The 19,186-nt window shown below is 40.6% G+C and overlaps 1 protein-coding gene across 3 annotated transcripts in view; it reads right to left on the bottom strand.

Moving 5' to 3' along the window:
• Positions 1-19,186, bottom strand: part of stard13b (StAR related lipid transfer domain containing 13b) — a 71,642-nt gene that overhangs the window by 43,081 nt on the left and 9,375 nt on the right. For 2 of the 3 annotated variants that reach the window (XM_029446713.1, XM_029446712.1), the window contains exons 3-5: positions 14,982-15,125; positions 13,190-13,333; positions 8,248-8,281 (exon numbers count right to left, since the gene is read on the bottom strand). In XM_029446713.1, the coding sequence (XP_029302573.1) occupies positions 8,248-8,281; positions 13,190-13,333; positions 14,982-15,125 (322 nt within the window). The remainder of the gene's footprint in view (positions 1-8,247; positions 8,282-13,189; positions 13,334-14,981; positions 15,126-19,186) is intronic. The other variant, XM_029446714.1, reaches the window with a different exon arrangement.

The following is a 19,186-nucleotide window of genomic DNA, read 5'->3' as shown; positions in this document are numbered from 1 at the left end:
ATTTGAAATTACATTTTTCTCAAGCTGCCACACATGATACTAACAGAGTTATTACAAACCATTTTCATCGTATAGAAACTAAACTGCTATCAACATCTGTGGGAACACTTTGAGTATTCTCCGACCACGTGTTTACAAAGCTCACTTATGTTAGCAACACAAAGAAAACTATTTTTAAACTGCAAGAAAAAAAGTAAATTGTTTTTTCCGTTTCCGTTTTTGCTTTCATCTCTCCGTAAAACATCAGCACATTAAATATCTTAATGTTGCCTGTGTGGACTCACTGTGCAACACTGTGCAACAATTCTGCTCAACTCATCAGCCATGATAAGCCTGAAGTACAGTGAAGGTATTGTTTTCAAACTGAGACACAAACAGGTCCTGCTGGGCCCTAAACTTTTAATGCCGCGGAGGCAAAGAGCAGAGAGGATACAGGAAGTGTCTGCCTCTGCCTGCTATTGCTCTTTGATTACTGAGACAAATTGTTTAATCAGGTCTGAAACCACAAGAAAGCTGCAGTGCTACACTGCTCCGGGACAGAGCCTCTTTTTGTTATCTGGGTACAGGTGGAAGTGCACAGCTATGTAAATCTCCAGCAGCATGGTTACCCGCGGCCTTGCTCCAGCGCAGAAGGACACAGTGTTTGGTGTGAGCCGGGCCACGTGCTCCGCCAAGCCGAAGGATGGGGTGCAGGCCCAGCGGAGACGCAGACTTTTTGCCTCCCTGCAACATCTGGAATCTTTGTGGTTTATGTGGGAAATTTGGGAGGCCAATGTGGTTACTGTATCTAAACCAATCGTGTGGAAATGTTCTTGGCTTGGAAATCGTGTGTGTGTGCGTGTGTGTGTGTGTGTGTGTGTGTGTGTGTGTGTGTGTGTGTGTGTGTGTGTGTGTGTGTGTGTGTGTGTGCATGCAGGAGCACTGAGGAACTATAAAGCGGAGCACCAGGCTTGATAAAACTTTGGATGAGAGAGGAGTTATTGTTTGGATTCATTTCCCTCAGAGTGGAGAACATTCATGGGAAAGGTACAAACACACACACTGACAAGCACACACATGCACAAGCACGCACGCACACACACACACACACACACACACACACACACACACACACACACACACACACACAAACACACACACAGACAAGCACACACACACACAAAAGGAGACATCAGGACTCGAGCCTGTTGACTGTTTTGTCACTGCATCCTGGTGCAGGATCCTCAAGTTGTGTGTGGACCGTCCTGGCTCATTACTTCCTAAATCTTTTTTCTGCCTTTCTTCTCAGTTGGCAGCTGAGTGCTGGACCAACCTGTTAGCTTTTGTGTTGCTTCACACACACTTACACACAGAGTGCCTGTCCTCCTGCGACTGGCCTGCATCCTGACACGGCTGCCCACGTCTCCTTCCACTTAGTTTACAAAACCCAGGCCTAAATTCCTCAAGACACGCACGCACACGCACACGCACACGCACACACTAACACACACACACACACGCACACGCACACACTAACACACACACACAGCATACACACACGCACACGCACACGCACGCACACGCACACGCACACACACACACACACACACACACCCTCACCTTGGTTGTTTTGAGGAAGTTGTTCCCCAAAGGATTTATTGCTTCTCTTTTAATTGGCAGTGTGGGTATAATTGGGAATCATGACAATAAACCTGTTTCCTCTCACTGAAGAACATAAAAATGGCAGATAATACAATTTATGTTCAAACAGCTCTATGAAAACACGACGCACAACGATGGGATCAAACCAGATGATTTATACTTGGCAATAAATTGTGCCCAAACATGATGGGAATTGTTGAACATAATGATCTCATTCGGTAAAAGGGCCTTGAAGACATTATTAAATGATATTATGTGCTATTGTATGTATGATAGGTACAATAATTGTAATGAAAATGTTGAAATTGCAATAAAAACGTTTAAAGATTTCAGAGCGGGTTAACCAAATAGTTTCTCTAATGTTTTCACAACCTTGACAAATGACTGTATATACAAAGAAAAGTCCAGAAATAGGACCAGGCTTCTTTTTTCTCCCTCTCTTTCCCCTTCAAACAGCCGTGCTGGCCTCTGCACTCAGCAAACCACAAGTCATTTTCCATCTTTCCATGTGTGGAATTTTTCATGCACTCGTCATGCCAGCAGCACCCTTTATAGTCTGTGCAGGATCTACAAATGATGACTTGCTTATAAATTTAGCGCATGATGTCACTGATCTGGCACCTGTTAGGCAACGGACAGACGGGGAGCAAAAATAACGGTACAATCTCATGAAAATGGATTTTCCTGCAGATACATGCATGCTTTAAATCATGGTGTTTCACAATGTCCAGGTCTGTCTTTAAATAGTCAAAGATCAGATGAAAATGCTTGGCTGTAGTCAAACATCTTGGTGGAAAAGAATGTGCTACGTTGCCTTTTCTTCTCAATACTGAAGCCACTTCTAATGCACCACACATATTCTTTGGGGTGACGCAGACAGATTGTTTGACATGTCTCCTTTTTAACCAAGTTTGAAAAAGTCCTGTGTTGTTACATAACCTACATCATGGCTATTGTTATATTCCGCCTTCATGGAATATATTGGTTATTTTTCCTATTTTTCCCCAGTTTACCCAGAATTTTACAGACCTGTATCTTCTTTATGTATCTGCATGCATGTCTGAAGGTACACTGAGTGATGAAAATTAACAATGGCTTCTTCTCAATTGCTAAATGTCTATAGCAGCTCCGCTCAAAAGTATGGAAACATAACTTTAAACTAAAAGGGACAGTTGGTCTGTTGTTAATTTTGCTTTTAATAACCGAGGTGCCCACAGTAACAGTCAATCCAAATGATGATTACAATGTGTGCTACTGTATATGACCAGAAGTATGTGGGCACCCCTTCAAATCAAGAGAAATCTGAATGCTACAGCAGTCTGTGATACTTTAGACAATAGCGTGTTTCCTCTGAGGCAACAGTGCAAAAATCAAGTTCCATAAAGAAAGGTTTTTCGCAGTTTGACATGGAAGAACTTGACTGGCCTGCACAGAGCCCAACCTCAACCCCATCCAACATCTTTGGGATGAACCGGTAGGCAGAGTCCGAGCAACAATGATCATGGTTATGGACAAATTTGGACAATGTTTTAAAACAGATCTATTCCTTAAAAAAGAACACACACGGCCTCTCTTGGGAACTATGTGACACTTAGTTCAGTTTGGACCATTTATGTCACAACAACAATGATTTCATAATAAAAACAGTACTGAGGTCAGTATCCATTAGAGACCAGTGAATGCCAACACAGTTAATAATCCTGTTTACAGCTCGTAATAAAGTCACATATGACTTTAATTTTCCACCCATCAGCCTATTTATCTTGTTGAACAAGCTTTTGTGATGTGTATATTATGGTCTGTAACAGGCCTCCCCCCACAGAGAAAGAGAGACAGTGCAGCTGCCTGAGGTCACAGTCAGCCTCCACCAGCAGGCAGTGACCCTGGGTGAGACTGAAGGCCTGGGCTTTATGGGAACAGCCGGGGAACATGCAGGAGTCAAAAACCGAGCAGACAACCCTGCTGTATTGCATTAGTAGCTATAGACATTATATAATACTCATTGGTGCTTCATCTATAGCTGGACTGGTGATTTATATGGCAGTGGGTACTCACTGAGACCGATGCTCACTTTGTCAGTCTCATACTCTGGGAGGCACAACTACAATGCTGGCAAGCTAAATGAATAAATAAGTGACTATGTGTCACATAAATAACTATCATGGATGGATTACTGAATGGGCCTACCGGGCACAGGCCCAGGGGCCCAAAGTGTCAGGGGCCGCCCTGGCCTTCACCTACAAAATGTCACTCAAAAAGATATTTGCTAAGCAGGAAAAGAAAATGACCACAAAGAAATATAACATGACTACAAAGAGACACAAATTGACTACATAGTGACACAAAACAACATGCAAAACAACTGGAAAAAGACACAAAGAGACCACAACATTTGTTTTGTTACTGGAAGCAGCTAAATTGAACAGGGAAAGTAAAAGTAAAAGTACGTCACACTGTTTAACTGACCTGTTATACGCACATTCCTAGAAATGTTGAAAAAACTAAAAACAATCTTACAATCCCACACATTCAATGTTTACTTCATCTCACTTTCACAGTTTAGAGCACATGCCAAAGACACTTCGCTCAGTGCGAACACATTTGGAGCTTGATTATACGACTCTGAAATCAGAATCAATGAAAGAAGAAAGGCTGCATTTGGGAATCCATCATCAGGTGACATTTAACACTGCCAGTGAAGGAAAAATGGATGAATTTAAACATTTAAAACATCCCTTTTGCCTCTTTTCTACAGCTTTTCACTGGGAGTCATTCACACCAATGTGTGAGGGACACAGGGCTTTACGTTACTTTCCTTACAAATAGAAAGAAGTCTCCTAGGGATTCACAGAGTTTCCTCTTTGTTTTTTTTATAATCAGTAGCAAGAGATTTCCACATTGAAAGTAGATTAGCATATTTATTCAGAGAGAGGATCTGTGTAAATGCACAGTCTGTCAGTTTGAAAGCTCAGAGTGGGAAACTTCGGCCTGACAATTCTGGCCCACAGAGTTCTGTTTAAGCCTCATTTTCTCTCAGACTGACGTTTTAGGAAGGTGATGTTTATCATAACAAAGCACATGACCATTTATTTATGCAAGTTAAAAGTCACTGAGTTCTGCATAACTGCTTCTCCTTGGACCCTGTCAATCTTCCTGTTTCTCTTACCTCGCCACTGCAATCTTTGTTTTTCTGTTAAACACAAATACATTTACAAAATATAGATTAGCTGTGCACAAAATCATAACCATCATGCCTGCCCACTCAATACACGTCTTAGGCCAGACAGATAAATGCAAATTCATGCTCCTTATCTGTACCGTATCACTGACAGAAACCTGGCTGGATGCGGAGCTCTCAGCGCTGCAGTGCCACGGCGGATTCATTAATTCTATGATTAATGTCAGTAAAGGCAGCAGGGTTTTGAGGAAGAACGTAGCTGCCTCCTCTCACCAGAGGAAGCCATTCATTTCCACACTGCAATTAAAGAGGCAGTAGGGAATATATTTCCATACAAATTAAGCTGTGTTAGAGGGAATAAGGCACCTTTGGCCCATCATCTACTCAAGAATTGAAAAATGCTCTATAAATGTTGAGTAATGCCTTCAGAAAATAAACATTTGTAAGGTAGGATTAAGCTTTTTCCTTTTCCCTACATAGACCAAATCTTCTCTGAGCGTATCCATATGCAGTTTTAGGATGGAGCTCTGGGTTTTTTGTTTTTTTTTGCCTGAGGAAAAACAAAACAACATGTCAAGTGGGCTAAAAGGTCTAGTGTTTTTTCCTTGAATTCCTTGCATGATCCTAAATAAATAAACAACTATTAGGAAGAGTTTTGAAAATCCCCTAAACTATTTTTGAAATCTCTCTTCACTTTCTTACACAAGTTGTTCTTTAATATCTTGCTATTGTTAACCAGAATGTTTATTTACAGGCAGCTATTGATGAAAATGGTGTGTGTTCATGCAAACACACTGAACGTGTAGACCATGTGCACATGAGAGCAATAAAAAGACACTGCACATTTATAGCACCGAATACCAACGTTTATTTTCACTGCTGCTTTGCTATTTTGGATCTGGACCAAAAGAATGTGCTTTCCTCTCCTGGACAATGTCATTTTAATGAGGTGGACAGTGTTGTTATGGACGATACTGAGAACCATCTGGCCACCTCGTATCCGTGTCATAAGAGTGGTCTCCTCAGCCCAGCTGTAAAATACAAACAGGGAATATCTCACATAATGTGTCTGACTCTCAGCCAGCTTGGTCCTTTTTTACAACATTCATCAGTCTCCAATATATTTTATTACTAGATTCAAGTAGAATCCATATGTTGATTTAATTAACTTGATGACTAAATAATGTTGACAGTGACTCTGCTCTGGTTTATTTCAGCCAAGATATCCACCTAAAAGAGCATGTGGTTTAAGACGCAGCTTGCTATGACAGTCATATGGTGGAAAAGTAGAATGATGAGTGTATTTGAAGAGAATCTCATAGACGTGTTGACAAACTTGTTGATGTTATACACGGTGGTCTCACACTCAGGTTTCCAAAGAATTACAGTTAGGAACGACCAGTGATCGGTCACAGCGCATATCTCATGCACACCAGCATACCACACATTAGTTAACTGCTGCATGTAAAAGTGACACAGAATTTTTCCAGACCATAATGTCCACTTTTGCGTTACCATCATGCACAACAGAGGTCATGTGAGAGTGCAACCTGAACCTAAAATGGCATCTACCCAAATCCTGCAGCTGCCCCCCAAGGGCCACATCACACAGGCCAAATATTTCCCCTCAGCAAAACAGAAACAATGATCTGGCACGCTGCCTAATTTTAACTGCATCCCGCCAAGTAACCAATATATAGAAGGCCTTTAAAATAAGAGACATTCTCGAGACACCGGCTGGGAGTCAGCTCGCAGACACCTGTGGCTGTCAGTCTTATTAACATTGTCTGAGGGCTGAGCAGTGCCATGCAAGCAAGGACATAGTGCAGGATCAACTTGCAGGGAGATTTTCATGATGTGCCAGACAGCATCGCAGCACTGTTTCAACTGCAGTGCAGTGCCGACTTTAGACAGAGAGTAAACAGATTCCCTAAATGATCAAGCTTTAAAACTGATTCAGATATAAAGTTCTGTCAAGAACACAATTCTTAGACTTTGAAAGCCCTGAGATGCAAGTGAGAAAAAAAAAAAATTCTGGTGATCCATTTTCTAAGTCTGATCTGTGTTTCCTACTGTGTTTATGATTTAAAGCTAAGGTGGGCATTGTATTTTAGAAAGATGTTTGAATTTGTTGAAATTCTCTTTACATTTCGGCAGCAATCAATAAATAAATGCGCTGACAAAAAAAAAAAAAAAACTGGTATCTGTGGCTGTGGCAGGACTGTACTGTACTGCCTACCTGCGCTACACCGGTATCTTCCACACGCTGCTAGCTTGACAGCTGTGAGTACTAACAATAGCAAATGTCCGTTGCTTACGTTTATTATGATATGTTAACGTTCAGAATCATTTTGAGGGAATGGCTTTGGAGGGAGGCCGAAGGGACGGGGACTGTCAGTGTTGCTAACTTGTCAAGTTTCTCGGTAGTTTTAGCGACTTTTGGAGCTAGTACTGCTAGCTACTTTCATTGAAAAAGAGTTGGCAACATTGGTCTAGGTTTTTGGGTTGGATAATTTAAAACAAATCTAGCTTACTCTTGTTACCTTCTCTAATGTTACTGCAAGGGTAATCCTTTTCATTAAGTTCCTTAATAATTCTTTTCATCTGTGAAGCAGGTAGAAAATAAATAGTTTTGCCATGAAATCGTTCATGAAAACGTGAAAAAAGTATTTTTTCTAAATAGGAGTATAAGCATTTACGTTTTTCTTTAGTTTTAATTTCTCTAAACATAAGTATATTGTGTGTTAGCAAGTTATATAACATTACTGTCATGTCTTTCTTTTAGCTAGAAATGGAGAAATGAAACTCACCTGGAAGAACACATTGAATGCGTTTAGTCCTGCTTAGAACATGAGGTAGTGGTGCACTTCTTGTAGCTAAAATGAGTATTACACCAACAAACACTTCTATCCTGACACATTTCTTTTAAAGAAAGTCACCTGTCAAAATGATTTCCCCCATCTGTTTCACAGATGAAAAGGAACTTAGATATATTATTCTATGGCTCTCAATCAAAATCAATTGCCTCTCAATGTTTCCGTATAAGCCTCATCATGTGTAAAAGAAGATTTCACAAGGCAACACAATAAATACGTAGGCAAAGCAAGTCGTCTCTGCCATACAGATGAGAATTTATTGAGCTTTCTGATATCCATTTGGTCACTACTGTTATCACATTTTCTCTACGTGCTAAACATGGCTCACTGGGCGCTATCCCAGCATGCACTGAGCAGAGATGAAGAGAAACACCCTGGACAGGTTGTCAGTGCATCACAGGCTCATGACAAACCGAAAGACACACACATTTTAGACTCTTCGCTCTACCTGAATTTACCAGAGATCAAAATTGGCTCGTTCTTAAGTGAAGAGATAGTATTAACTTCTGAGAGAGACAATGTGCAACACCAAAAACATAAATACTTTCTTACCTGCCCCTGCTGTGTTGGTCATCTTATTGAACATCTACAAGACAAAAGAAATAACAAAATATCAGTAAATGTAAATTAATATTGAGAGGAGGTTGCGAAAACTAACACATGGTTGGTCATGCCATCAGGAGCAATTTGGGGTTCAGTTTCTTGCCCAAGGACACTTTGGCGTGTTGACTGCAGGGCTGCGGATCAAACCACCGATTGATAGACAACCGCTCTACCTCCTGAGCCACATAAGATTCCACAGCAGAAATGATGGCATGATTTTACACTTTTTGATTTAGAGGCTGATGTGCTGCCCACCAGCATATGATCCCCAATGATCTGTTGTCAGTGCAGTGTTGATTAAAGAAAAGAAACACCACGATATTTAGCTAAATATTAAAGCACATTTTATCAAGGCACGTACTATTACCCTGGAATACTGTTACATTGTTTGTATTGGAAAAGTGGTGTTGTAAGGAAATGGATGATTTGTATTAAATTTAACAGCAAATTTAAATGAAATAAAATAAAATAGGATTCTCACTTAGAACACTGAGGTCCTTTATTGTAATGGTTAACTTTACACATATTAAAATGACATTAAAAGAGTCTGATCTGGACCAGTCAGGATTGCTTCTCCTCTCTTGCCCACCTCTCTCCTCCAGTTTATCCTCTGTGCCCCACTGGTCTGATTTACACTCTTGTTTGCTTGCCCCATTTTCACATTTCTTCCCTGGCAGAGACAAAATGTAGCAAAAACTCCCAGCCTGCCTGTTTGCAATACTGTTGACCCTCCATCATGACAGTGAATTGGCAAGTCAGCCCACATGGTGCTGATTCCAACTTCCATCAACATATCTGCAAAGGTTTTATTGGTCAGTTGGACTCCACACAATAAGTTAGTCGTGTACTGCATGTTTGATGAGGGCCACGGCCTCCCAGTGTTGTCATGGCAGCAAAGACACTCGCAGTGTAAAGATGCACTTGGCTGGATGAGTGACCTATATGGCTGCCACTTTGCTGTGACAACAAAAAAAGACCTGATTGGCGAGATTAAACGGGACAGGTGATTTTGTTTGTGCACTATCTGTCTTTGTTACATGGTCTTTGACACTTTTAGGCCACACCGCAAATGAGGTCGGAGGACATCGGGCAATAGTTGGTCTATTTTTGATTTATACAGATGGAGAGATTTAGAGCATAGGAGTCACGGCCAAGAAATATCTGGCAGGTTAGATTAAACCACCAGGGGTGTCCACGTGGCTCCAGGGTTAGCCGGCACCACACTGTTATCTTTGGGCACAAAATCCCAACTCTCTGAATAATGCTAAACAGAGAAACGAGGTCATAAACAAATCCTCATAAATGTATTTTTACCTCTGTTTAAATATGGAAGAGGTGAGTGGGGCCTCTGAAAACTATGAGGTGCAGCCACTGATGTATCCCTCATTATTGACTGTGAGATTTGGCACAGTCTGGCAGAATTTCATCATATATCTAAACACTTCTGTAATATAGTTCAAAGGATGGTTACAGAAACATGGAGGGCTATCATCTCCGTGCTTTCAAAATCTACACGTGTCTTTGAAGAGAAGGACATGCAATGGACCTGATAAATTAGTCTCAGAGGGCTGGCTTTAGACCCAGTTTCAAAAATAAATTTGTGAAAATTAGTACTCCAAAAACCAGATGCTGGGCCCCAGTGGAGATGTGCCGGTTTGACAAAGCTTCAAAGACTTAAACACGTCACTCTCTCTTTTTCAACAGCCAAGAAAAAGAATTTCATCCTGGCGTATCTGGAGCGCTGACCCACTTTAAACACATCGCAGTAGTTCAGTCCAATCGCAGTCAGATGGTGGACACATGTCAAAAGGTTGCAGGTCAAGAAAAGTGACATCCTCCGCGTAGGAGCGCAGGAGGGAACACCTGCCTTTGCGTTTGCCAACGAGGATGTTTACATGGAATGACAGGTCTGTGTAGGTGAATGATCGCTGCTGTCCCAGCACAAATGACACCCTGCCAGAGAGTCAACAGGGCATTTACAGGACCGGTCAGTCCCAATGACTCTGTTCTGCACGTCTCTGTCAACACCAATTAAAGGTGGGAATCCTCAACCCAAATATGTCTCGACCCACCAATACTAGAACACAGTGAGGAGCTGGCTTCAACCAGACTTTGTGCTGAGCAGCAAGGCCAACATAACTACTAACATAAATACAATTAGGGCTGCAACTAACAACTCTTTTCATTATCCATAAATCTCTTGACTATTTGATCAAATAATTGACTAATTGTTTAGTCTTTACCAGAGTCCAAGAGTATGTTTTCACATGGTTTATCCAGTCTGACCGACAAATCCTCGCATTCGAGAAGCTGTAAATTGTGAATGTTGGGCCGATTTGTCATTATGTAATTTGTCTTATTTTGCCATTTGCTATTGGAACGGCATTTTTGGGACAATGGCTATTATGAAGTCTGTTGACAAAAGGGGCATACCATCTTCTTATAAACATTGTGTAAATAATGATATTAAGAATAAACCAAAACATTTAAATATATCTCCTCTAATAAGACAACATCTTGGTCAACACCCAACACATTCCAGCTAAGATTAGCTCTGCCGGCATGATGTGCAGCAGATTGAAGGAGATATGAGGAGCATTCCAGTCTTTAGAGATCATACAGAGGCGGGGGGGGGGGGGCGGTCAAAGGTTGTCGGGCAGGTGCTGAAAACCTTTACCAGATACTTCCATAAAACATCGCTCATTAAAGTCATAACTGCCTGTTCAAGCAGGGTGTACTGGCTTCACATTCAGCCTGTTTATTCTTAGACTCCAAGACTGTGATTGAATCTGTATCATATTCTCGCTCCCTGCTGTCAGAAGTTTCTTACGGACTCCAGAGCTCTTATGTAAGACTCATAAGGGACCGAGGAGGAAAAGTCTCTCTGCATGTGCAAAGCTGCTGACATGTCATGTCATCTGTTTTTGGAAAAAGGGTCATTCTTAAACCAGTGGACAAACTTAAAGGAAAAGTTTGACATTTTGGGGGATATGTTTATTTGTGTGCTGATGGAATGTTTCTGGTTGGGGGATTTTGTTACCACCGGACAGAGCCAGGCTAGCTGTTTCCCCCTGTTTCCAGTCTTTACGCTAAGCTAAGCTAAATGACTGCTGGCCACAGCCTCATATTGACTGTGAAGATATAATGATGGTATTAATCTTCTTATATAACTATATACCAGAAAGTAAACAACCGTATTTTCCAAAATGTCAAAGTATACCTATCCAAATGTTTAGCCTTCAGAACAGCCTCCAGTTCTCCATCTAGTAAATGGTCATTTATCAGACATCACTAAGCCCTACTAACTTGGAGTTGCACAAAAATGAAATGTTATTTCAACACTTACAAGAATTTCAACATTAGCAGTGTAGCATTATGTGAAATTCATTATTTTATCATCGGAAAAAATATTGGAAAATGTATCATTTATATATAATCATCACATGTCGCCACTGAATAACATGTGATCTAATTATACTCAAGGTTACGCTGCAGCCAAAATACTCTTGTCTCTAACATACGTGAACATTCCCAGCTGTCCTCGAGACACATTTTGACCCATGCTGCTGTCATTTTCAAGAGGTAGTTATGGGTTCCATAAAAAAAGACAGGTGGCAACACATCTGAGAACCAAACATCATTTAATTTGAAGTGCCCAGTGCTCACAGACAAAATAATCTTCTTTAACTTTGCTGCTCAACTCTGTCTCACCCATACAGTCTCATCCCAAGACCTTCAGTGTGACTCCGACATTCTGCAGTCTACAAAGTATAAAACTAAATGTCACAAGTTAGCGTGGTGAAAAATTATATTGGATATCACCAAATGAAATTGCAAAGTGTACAAGAATGTGACCGGACGGCTACAGTTTTTTCTTATAAGCAGGTTGTTTGTTATCACACTGCAGCAGAGAGCCATCAAGGAAGCACAAAGCACAAGCTGAAAGGCTTTGAATTTAAACCCGCCCTGCATTCTGCAAATCTCTCAGTTGTCTGTTTCTTTTAAGGTCGTTGAATAGTGACATTTATATACTTTGTCCAGCAGAAGTGAGTCCTGCTTGTTGAAGTATCCCTAAACTGACCTTATTCCCAACGCAATCCTCAAATATTTGCAGATGTAGAGGGAAGAGCAGCTGCACAGAAGGGAATGTCAGAATTTCCACTTACTTGTGAAGGTTTATCTTTAACACGCAATAAGCTTAAGCAATTTGTAATTTTGGTTTTCTTCTGTCAACACAGTGATAAATGTGTGATTGTGAAATGTAGGTTTCACAGAGTTTGGTTTTGTTCCCGAAGGAAACTGACAAGAAAGCGTTTGAAAATATTTTCTAAGCGGATAAATCATTCCTCTGTCCCAGAGTCAGTCCTCTAGTTTCTTACCCTCAGTTTTTCAATCCACTCAAAACAAAACAGGTGCATAAACACCATAACATAACATAAACCATATGGCTAAAACAAAACTGTTCAGCATTGTCAACAACAATGAATTTCAATTGATTAGTTTCAGAAAAAGTAATCCAGGGATGAACATTTTAGGTACGTAAAGTGCTCATTTAGGACAGACACAAACTTTTTCCAGCTACGGACAGACAAGAACTCTGAATTATCTGGGAGAAATACTTTGTGTAGTGCAGGAAGTTCACAGGTCGTAGTCGTCAATGCTAAAGCCAGATTTGAGTAAAAAAAAAAAAAAGAAAAAAAAAAAAAAGAAAACACGTGCAACCAGTTTTGGAGTTAGACTCGATGCTCACAGCCTTAAAGATGCTCACAGCCTCAGAACTGGACAACATAACTGTATGTAGCAAGTTTGCATGTACTGTCCTACACACTACTTGCACTGTATGATTTCCCATTGATGCCTGCAGGAAGCTGCTATTCCCAGAGAAACTTACCGTCTTCTTGGTTGTTGCTCTTGTTCCCATTGCGCTGCGAGGAGCAGAAGACCTGCCCTGGCTCGGACATTCCCCTCTGTCTGGTCTTTGGAGAACTTGGTCGTTCAGGGCTTGGTGTAACGTGGACTTTGAGACAGCACCCCACTGCAACAACATCACAACAAGAATCAGGACTGTGTCCGTCTCTGTCTGGCTGAGCAGACTAGGACAGGATGGTCTCAACGGTGGCCAGGGGAAAAGAAAACAAGAGGCTGAGGTCAACTGCTGGGGAAGTGAAATCTCCACTCTCAATTCAGCTCGACAGAGGCACACAAAGGAGCCTGTATGTGCCGATCTTCTTTTGAGAGGACGGAGATTATGACCTTGTCAAATATCCCAGTAAAGATGTCTTGTCTCGCCCAGTAGCCTGTCATTAGTTAAAGCAAGTAATGGTGAATGCCTGGGATGGTTATGCAGATGCCTTGGAGGCATGTGAGCCTCTCCCAACCATTCCTAATGGACCAAATCATACAAACTCCCTTCAATACAATAGCTCCTCTGTGCAGTACATACATATGGACCCCGAAAGAGCACTTTTGTTCCCAAATGCTAACTCTAGTGGGATATTTCATGAAACATGCCACCATGAGAAGAGCCCCTTTTAGGAACTGAGTTGCATGGTCCCAGTCGCAACCTCAAAAGCACAATAGCTGTCTGTTCCTGCCGCACCATTGTGACCCGGCTAAAGCGCTGTACGCTCCAGTATCACATCTAAGGGCTGCGGACCTACATCATAAAAAAGACTCAAGTCAGAAGGACACTCTGAGATGGCCTTGACAAAGCCCATAGTGTTGCAGACAGACTGTAACCCACAAGTCACAGACACAGTTACGATTCAGAAGAGATCTACATACTGACTCTCCTTTCACATACTGGGTTTATGGCTTACCGCTGCTTGATTTGAGAGAATCTAAAGCTAATGTAGAACACTTTTTAAAACTCGGCAGGACATAAATTCCAATGAACACCTGTCGCTTACAGGTCGGAATAATCTATTGGGATTTTCTCTCCACAGAGCAAAGTGAATTGATTTAGTAAAGTTTACAAGCATGACCAAGTACGCAGCATACGCTTCACAGGAATGTGTACAGTACCAACCGTGACAGTGCACATACCATGAGGTACTGCAGTGCAATCCACATGCTGTTTCATAAGGCAGGATACGTAGAGTTAAATCTGTGTTTATATCAAAGTATAAATGGACACAACTCTTGTCATACCTTTAGAACAGGGGTCTTCAACGTTTTTCAGGCCAAGGACCCCCGAACTGATGGAGAGATGGACCAGGAAACCACTACCATATATATTGTATAAACTTGTGTTTTATATTAAACTGGGCCTAGTGCCATGTATAGACATAGCTACCCTGTTATTGTGCATTCAACACTAAGCTATTCAATTAGTACACAGGTTCATATATTCATTTTTATTTTAAACATGTGTATGGTACAGGGTGTCCGTGCCACTGCCATTTTGAAACATACATCTTGCATACAACACTGAGCTATTAAAATAAAACAAAATTAAACATTCATGTAGAAGGGACAGTGAATCCTCAAGCCATCTGTGGATGGCATTAGTGAGATGTCTGACCCTGATCCATTTATCCGTTCTGTACAATATGTACATTTAAATTTGTGGAAAAACAATTGGTAAAAAAATGTTTTGGACCCCCCGTTGAAGACCTCTGCCTTAGAAGATATTGTGTTAGTGACAGCAGTCATGATGCCAGGCTGTATGAACACACTCTCACCTGTTTCTTGCGGGCGGTGCAGGGTGTGTTGGAGGGGGAGGAGTTTGCACTCAGAGCCTCCTCTATGTCTAGATTAAGTTGGTCCAGTTTCCTCATCAGCTGGCTCATTGACTCCGACCAGGGAGACTTGACCTGTGGAGACTCCTGTGGGAAATCAGAGAAGCACAGATTTAAGTGAAGACAAGCTGCTGCTGCTATTACAGTATTGAGTCAAAGATTAAGCCAATAGCATGTTGATAGACTTTTTGGGTCTTGTTTTATCATTTTAACATTATTATTTATACCTGGTTTGTTTGCAAAATGTGTGTATTTGAGCACACACACATTCAGTCTTGTTTAATCTGTTTGTTTTTCTCATGTTATCACAAATTGAAGCATGTTAAAACTACTTTCTGTATTTTATTTTAACAACATTTTCAGACCCTATATCCATTATTTGTCACGTGTCCCAAGTTTTTGGGATATTAAAACAATTTTCAGGCGCTTTTCTATTTACATTTTTGGATTTCTCCCAAAAATGTCAGCATTTTTGCATCATGGAAAGTTCAATTTACAGCAATAATTAAAGGAAAAACAAACTCTCCTATTTAATCACACACACATTTGCACGTAGGCATGCTACACACACATATACACACACACACACACACACACACACACACCGTTTTGAGGCACTAATTTGAGGTTAATGTCAAGTTGAGCTGCTGACACTTCATCACATTTTCTTGGTATCTTAATTATACGCTTCAGCTAAACTTCATCAGAATCAGGAATTAATCTGACTTTACAAACCCGCAGTAAAATTAATTGGAATCAGGGGAAAAAAACTGGTTCATTAGTTAGTCCAGTAATTGCCTGTCATCCTGGCATCACATATTTAACACATGAGAGCTTTCGAGTAAGGTAAGAACATTTGCAGATTTATCACACTGCCCTAAACATGAGAAGAGTTACAGGCAAACCAAAACAGTATCTTGTAAATTGCAGAAGCTACATCAGTGGATTTCACTGCTGCCACACATGGAAATGTGATCTCCTCTGCCGTGTCTCAGGGTGAAAGAGCAAAGGAGGAGGGCTCCAGACATGTGTGCCATACAGAGCATGATGGAATTCCCTGCACTGGCTTTCACTACTCCCCAGACACACCGTGTATATAAATAGACCATCCTCACACAGACAGGAGCAGTGTCTGAGGATCTGGAGGTCCAGCCTCATAAATCAGCAGGAAACACCCCGGTCACCAAAGCATAAATTAACACTGTTAAACCTGGAGAGGGTCATACGCTGCATTCTCTTCGACAGCGTCCCCATGAAACATTTTCAAGAAACCCAGAATTAAATCCCAGAACTTTATTTTGACACATGTGGAAGTGGGAAACGTCAATCTCTGTGTGGCTGTTCACCTGCACAATCTGTCATAATATATTGCTCTTATGCTGCTATTGGTACCAAGTACGGTCTAAGACTACTTGCTTAAGGGAACTTTGTCACTGGCTTCAGTTTCTTTTACTGCCAATGACGGGGATATGGTGTATCGAAAGTGTTTAATCATACTTCTTGCGGTACCTACATTTCATGATTGAGGAAGGTCCTCAGCCTTCTTTGTTTTGCCGTCACTCACATTTCAACCCTCCTCTCTTTTGGCCCACGCCAGATCGGGGCCAAAAGTCTGAAACTGAAAAAAACTCTAAAAAATAAGATCTGAATCTGAAAACATACAATCTGCAAATGGAACTCAAACATCTAAATATATATGAAAATAAAAAATGTAATGAAATAATGTATTCAAAAGAATTACAGAACTGAATCTAAATAATATTCAATCGGAAAAACGTCCATACACTTATATTTAGTTTGAATATATTATTGTATTTTTTAACTGAACTTTCAGTTTCAATTTTTTTTTTCAAATGATCAAAACTTTTGGCCTGGATTTAGCTCCATATGCTTACGGTTGTTCATTAAAGTGTGTTATAAACCATTTATTAAATGTTTATATATTTCTTATGAATGCTAAATAGGGGAATTTAGAGTAAAATGTTGATATCATCAGGGTTATCAACTAGTAGATACAATCACTATCTTTGCACAAAACTGAACTTTGCATAAGAAGACAAAATCTAGAATATTACTGCTCATCCTCAACAATAACCATCCAGGAAAGTAAATGATCTCAATATTCAAAGATTTAATTGGGAAACCCCCCAATTTCTCCCAAGAGAGTATTAGTGGCTACTGCGTGATCCTTCCACTGATGGACTGTACACCCCGTATCTTCACTACATTGCCCTAATTTGGATTTCTTTGGTTGAAAACAACTGAGAGATAACAGCATGTGATAAACCCAACTCCAGGCTTCAACAGTCAATGGCCCTTTAATGTTGATTGACTCCACTTTAATTTAAAAATGGCCTGTACACAGACAGTTAACATTTCTTTCCTGGAATCAAAACTAAATACTGTGAGTAATTACTATCGGCCATGTCTAAATCAAGTCATTATTCCATTTATAACACCAAGCCTCTCAATGCACAAGCATTTCATTGAAGGGACTCGTCAATAAATGTTCTGATGGGAAACCACAATGTCTCTAACAGGGTGTGGTTCCTGTAAGAAGGGCTTTGATAAACTTTTTGAAACAAGTATAACACTTGTTTTAGCATTTTCACTGATTCACTGTGGTTTGACTTAAAATAGACAAGAGACAGAGGAGTCCAAATGAGGAAAGGTCAACCTTGTGCCCTATTTGTGTTTGTAATCACTTTGTAACCTTTAGACTGTTTAAAAAAATACCACTCAGTTTAAGAAATTGTGACTTTGGTTACATAGGTCACTGTAAATATATCGGATCATAATTTAGCATATGTCAGTAATATGCCTTTCGACAGTTCTGAACAGGAAAATAAATCTCCATGAGGCAGCACATCTTAATTATATTACACATGAAGGCACCGAAAAATGTATATTATGTGGCATTCTCCCTAAATTGTGAGGAATTAAGGGACCAGACACCAGACGGTCCATTCACCCTGCTGACCATCCAGTGTCAGCTGACTGACCCAGCACTGGGAGAAAGTGGCTTTTTCCACTCAATCCCTCAGGAATGACCAAAATCTGGCCAATCCCCTGCTGACCTCTATGGCCTGAGGGGTCACCTGGGGTCACTGAGAGGAAAAAATAAAGCTTCCCTTCTCTGCTATGTCTGCAATGCATGGAGCTGACCAGGGAATATAAAAGGTTTGACATGGGCTCAGTATGTTTAGACAGCTCAATCTTCTGTGTCTGCTTAACAAATAGAAGGCCTTCATAACTTCCACTCCACCGCTACTCCTGTGATAAGTGAAAAATGTAGATGAACCGTTACTAAAACGTTCCTCTCCATGTGAGCCTTATAATACGATACTCGTTCAAAGAAATGAACATTGATTCCCGGAAAATCCTCCTACGCACTTCTGCAGTTTCTGTTTCCATCTTTCTAAGATATTCTCCAGGGAGCATCCGAGTGTCATCGCAGATTAAACACAAGATACTCTCTTGTTCCTATTTATGGAATCAGAGACATAAAGTTGTCAGCAGTGTGGACATTTGTGTTATTAGAGGACTGAAGAGGTTTCTGTGAATCACAAAAGACTTGGTGAATGATGCTACACAATGAATATTGTTTTTAACTTACAGTATTTGATTAATAAACTGTGACAAAATGATGGTGATATGGTTGGTTTAAACAAATTGACCAGGAACATGCAACATATACATGGCTGCAGTTCCTCTTTATTATCCTGAGATCAATGTAGCTAAAACTTTTGGTAAAATGATTCAAGCATCAAATTAAAACAAATGAGAAGCATTTGCAAATAAAACAACTTGAGTTCTGAACCTGAGTGAGTGGACATTCCTCCAGCTAAAAACAAGAGACTGAGCAAACTGTTCCAAAGTGAGTCTGTGGACATATTGTATTGACTTGAAGATGGAATTAAGCCTTTATGATGGTAAGGACCAAGCCTGCTGAAATGTCCATGAACAAAAAGTCGACCTCTAGCTTCAGTTGGTGTGTGTGTGTGTGTGTGTGTGTTTGTGTGTGCGTGTGTGTGTGTGTGTGTGTGTGTGTGTGTGTGTGTGTGTGTGTGTGTGTGTGTGTGTGTGTGTGTGTGTGTATGAAGACAATTAACTCTTGAGATTTAGAGTAAAAAGCTAAACTGCAGTCA

This window comes from Cottoperca gobio, chromosome 13 (assembly GCF_900634415.1).
Source record: "Cottoperca gobio chromosome 13, fCotGob3.1, whole genome shotgun sequence".
Lineage (NCBI taxonomy): Eukaryota > Metazoa > Chordata > Actinopteri > Perciformes > Bovichtidae > Cottoperca > Cottoperca gobio.
This window is presented reverse-complemented; position numbering and strand designations above follow the sequence as displayed.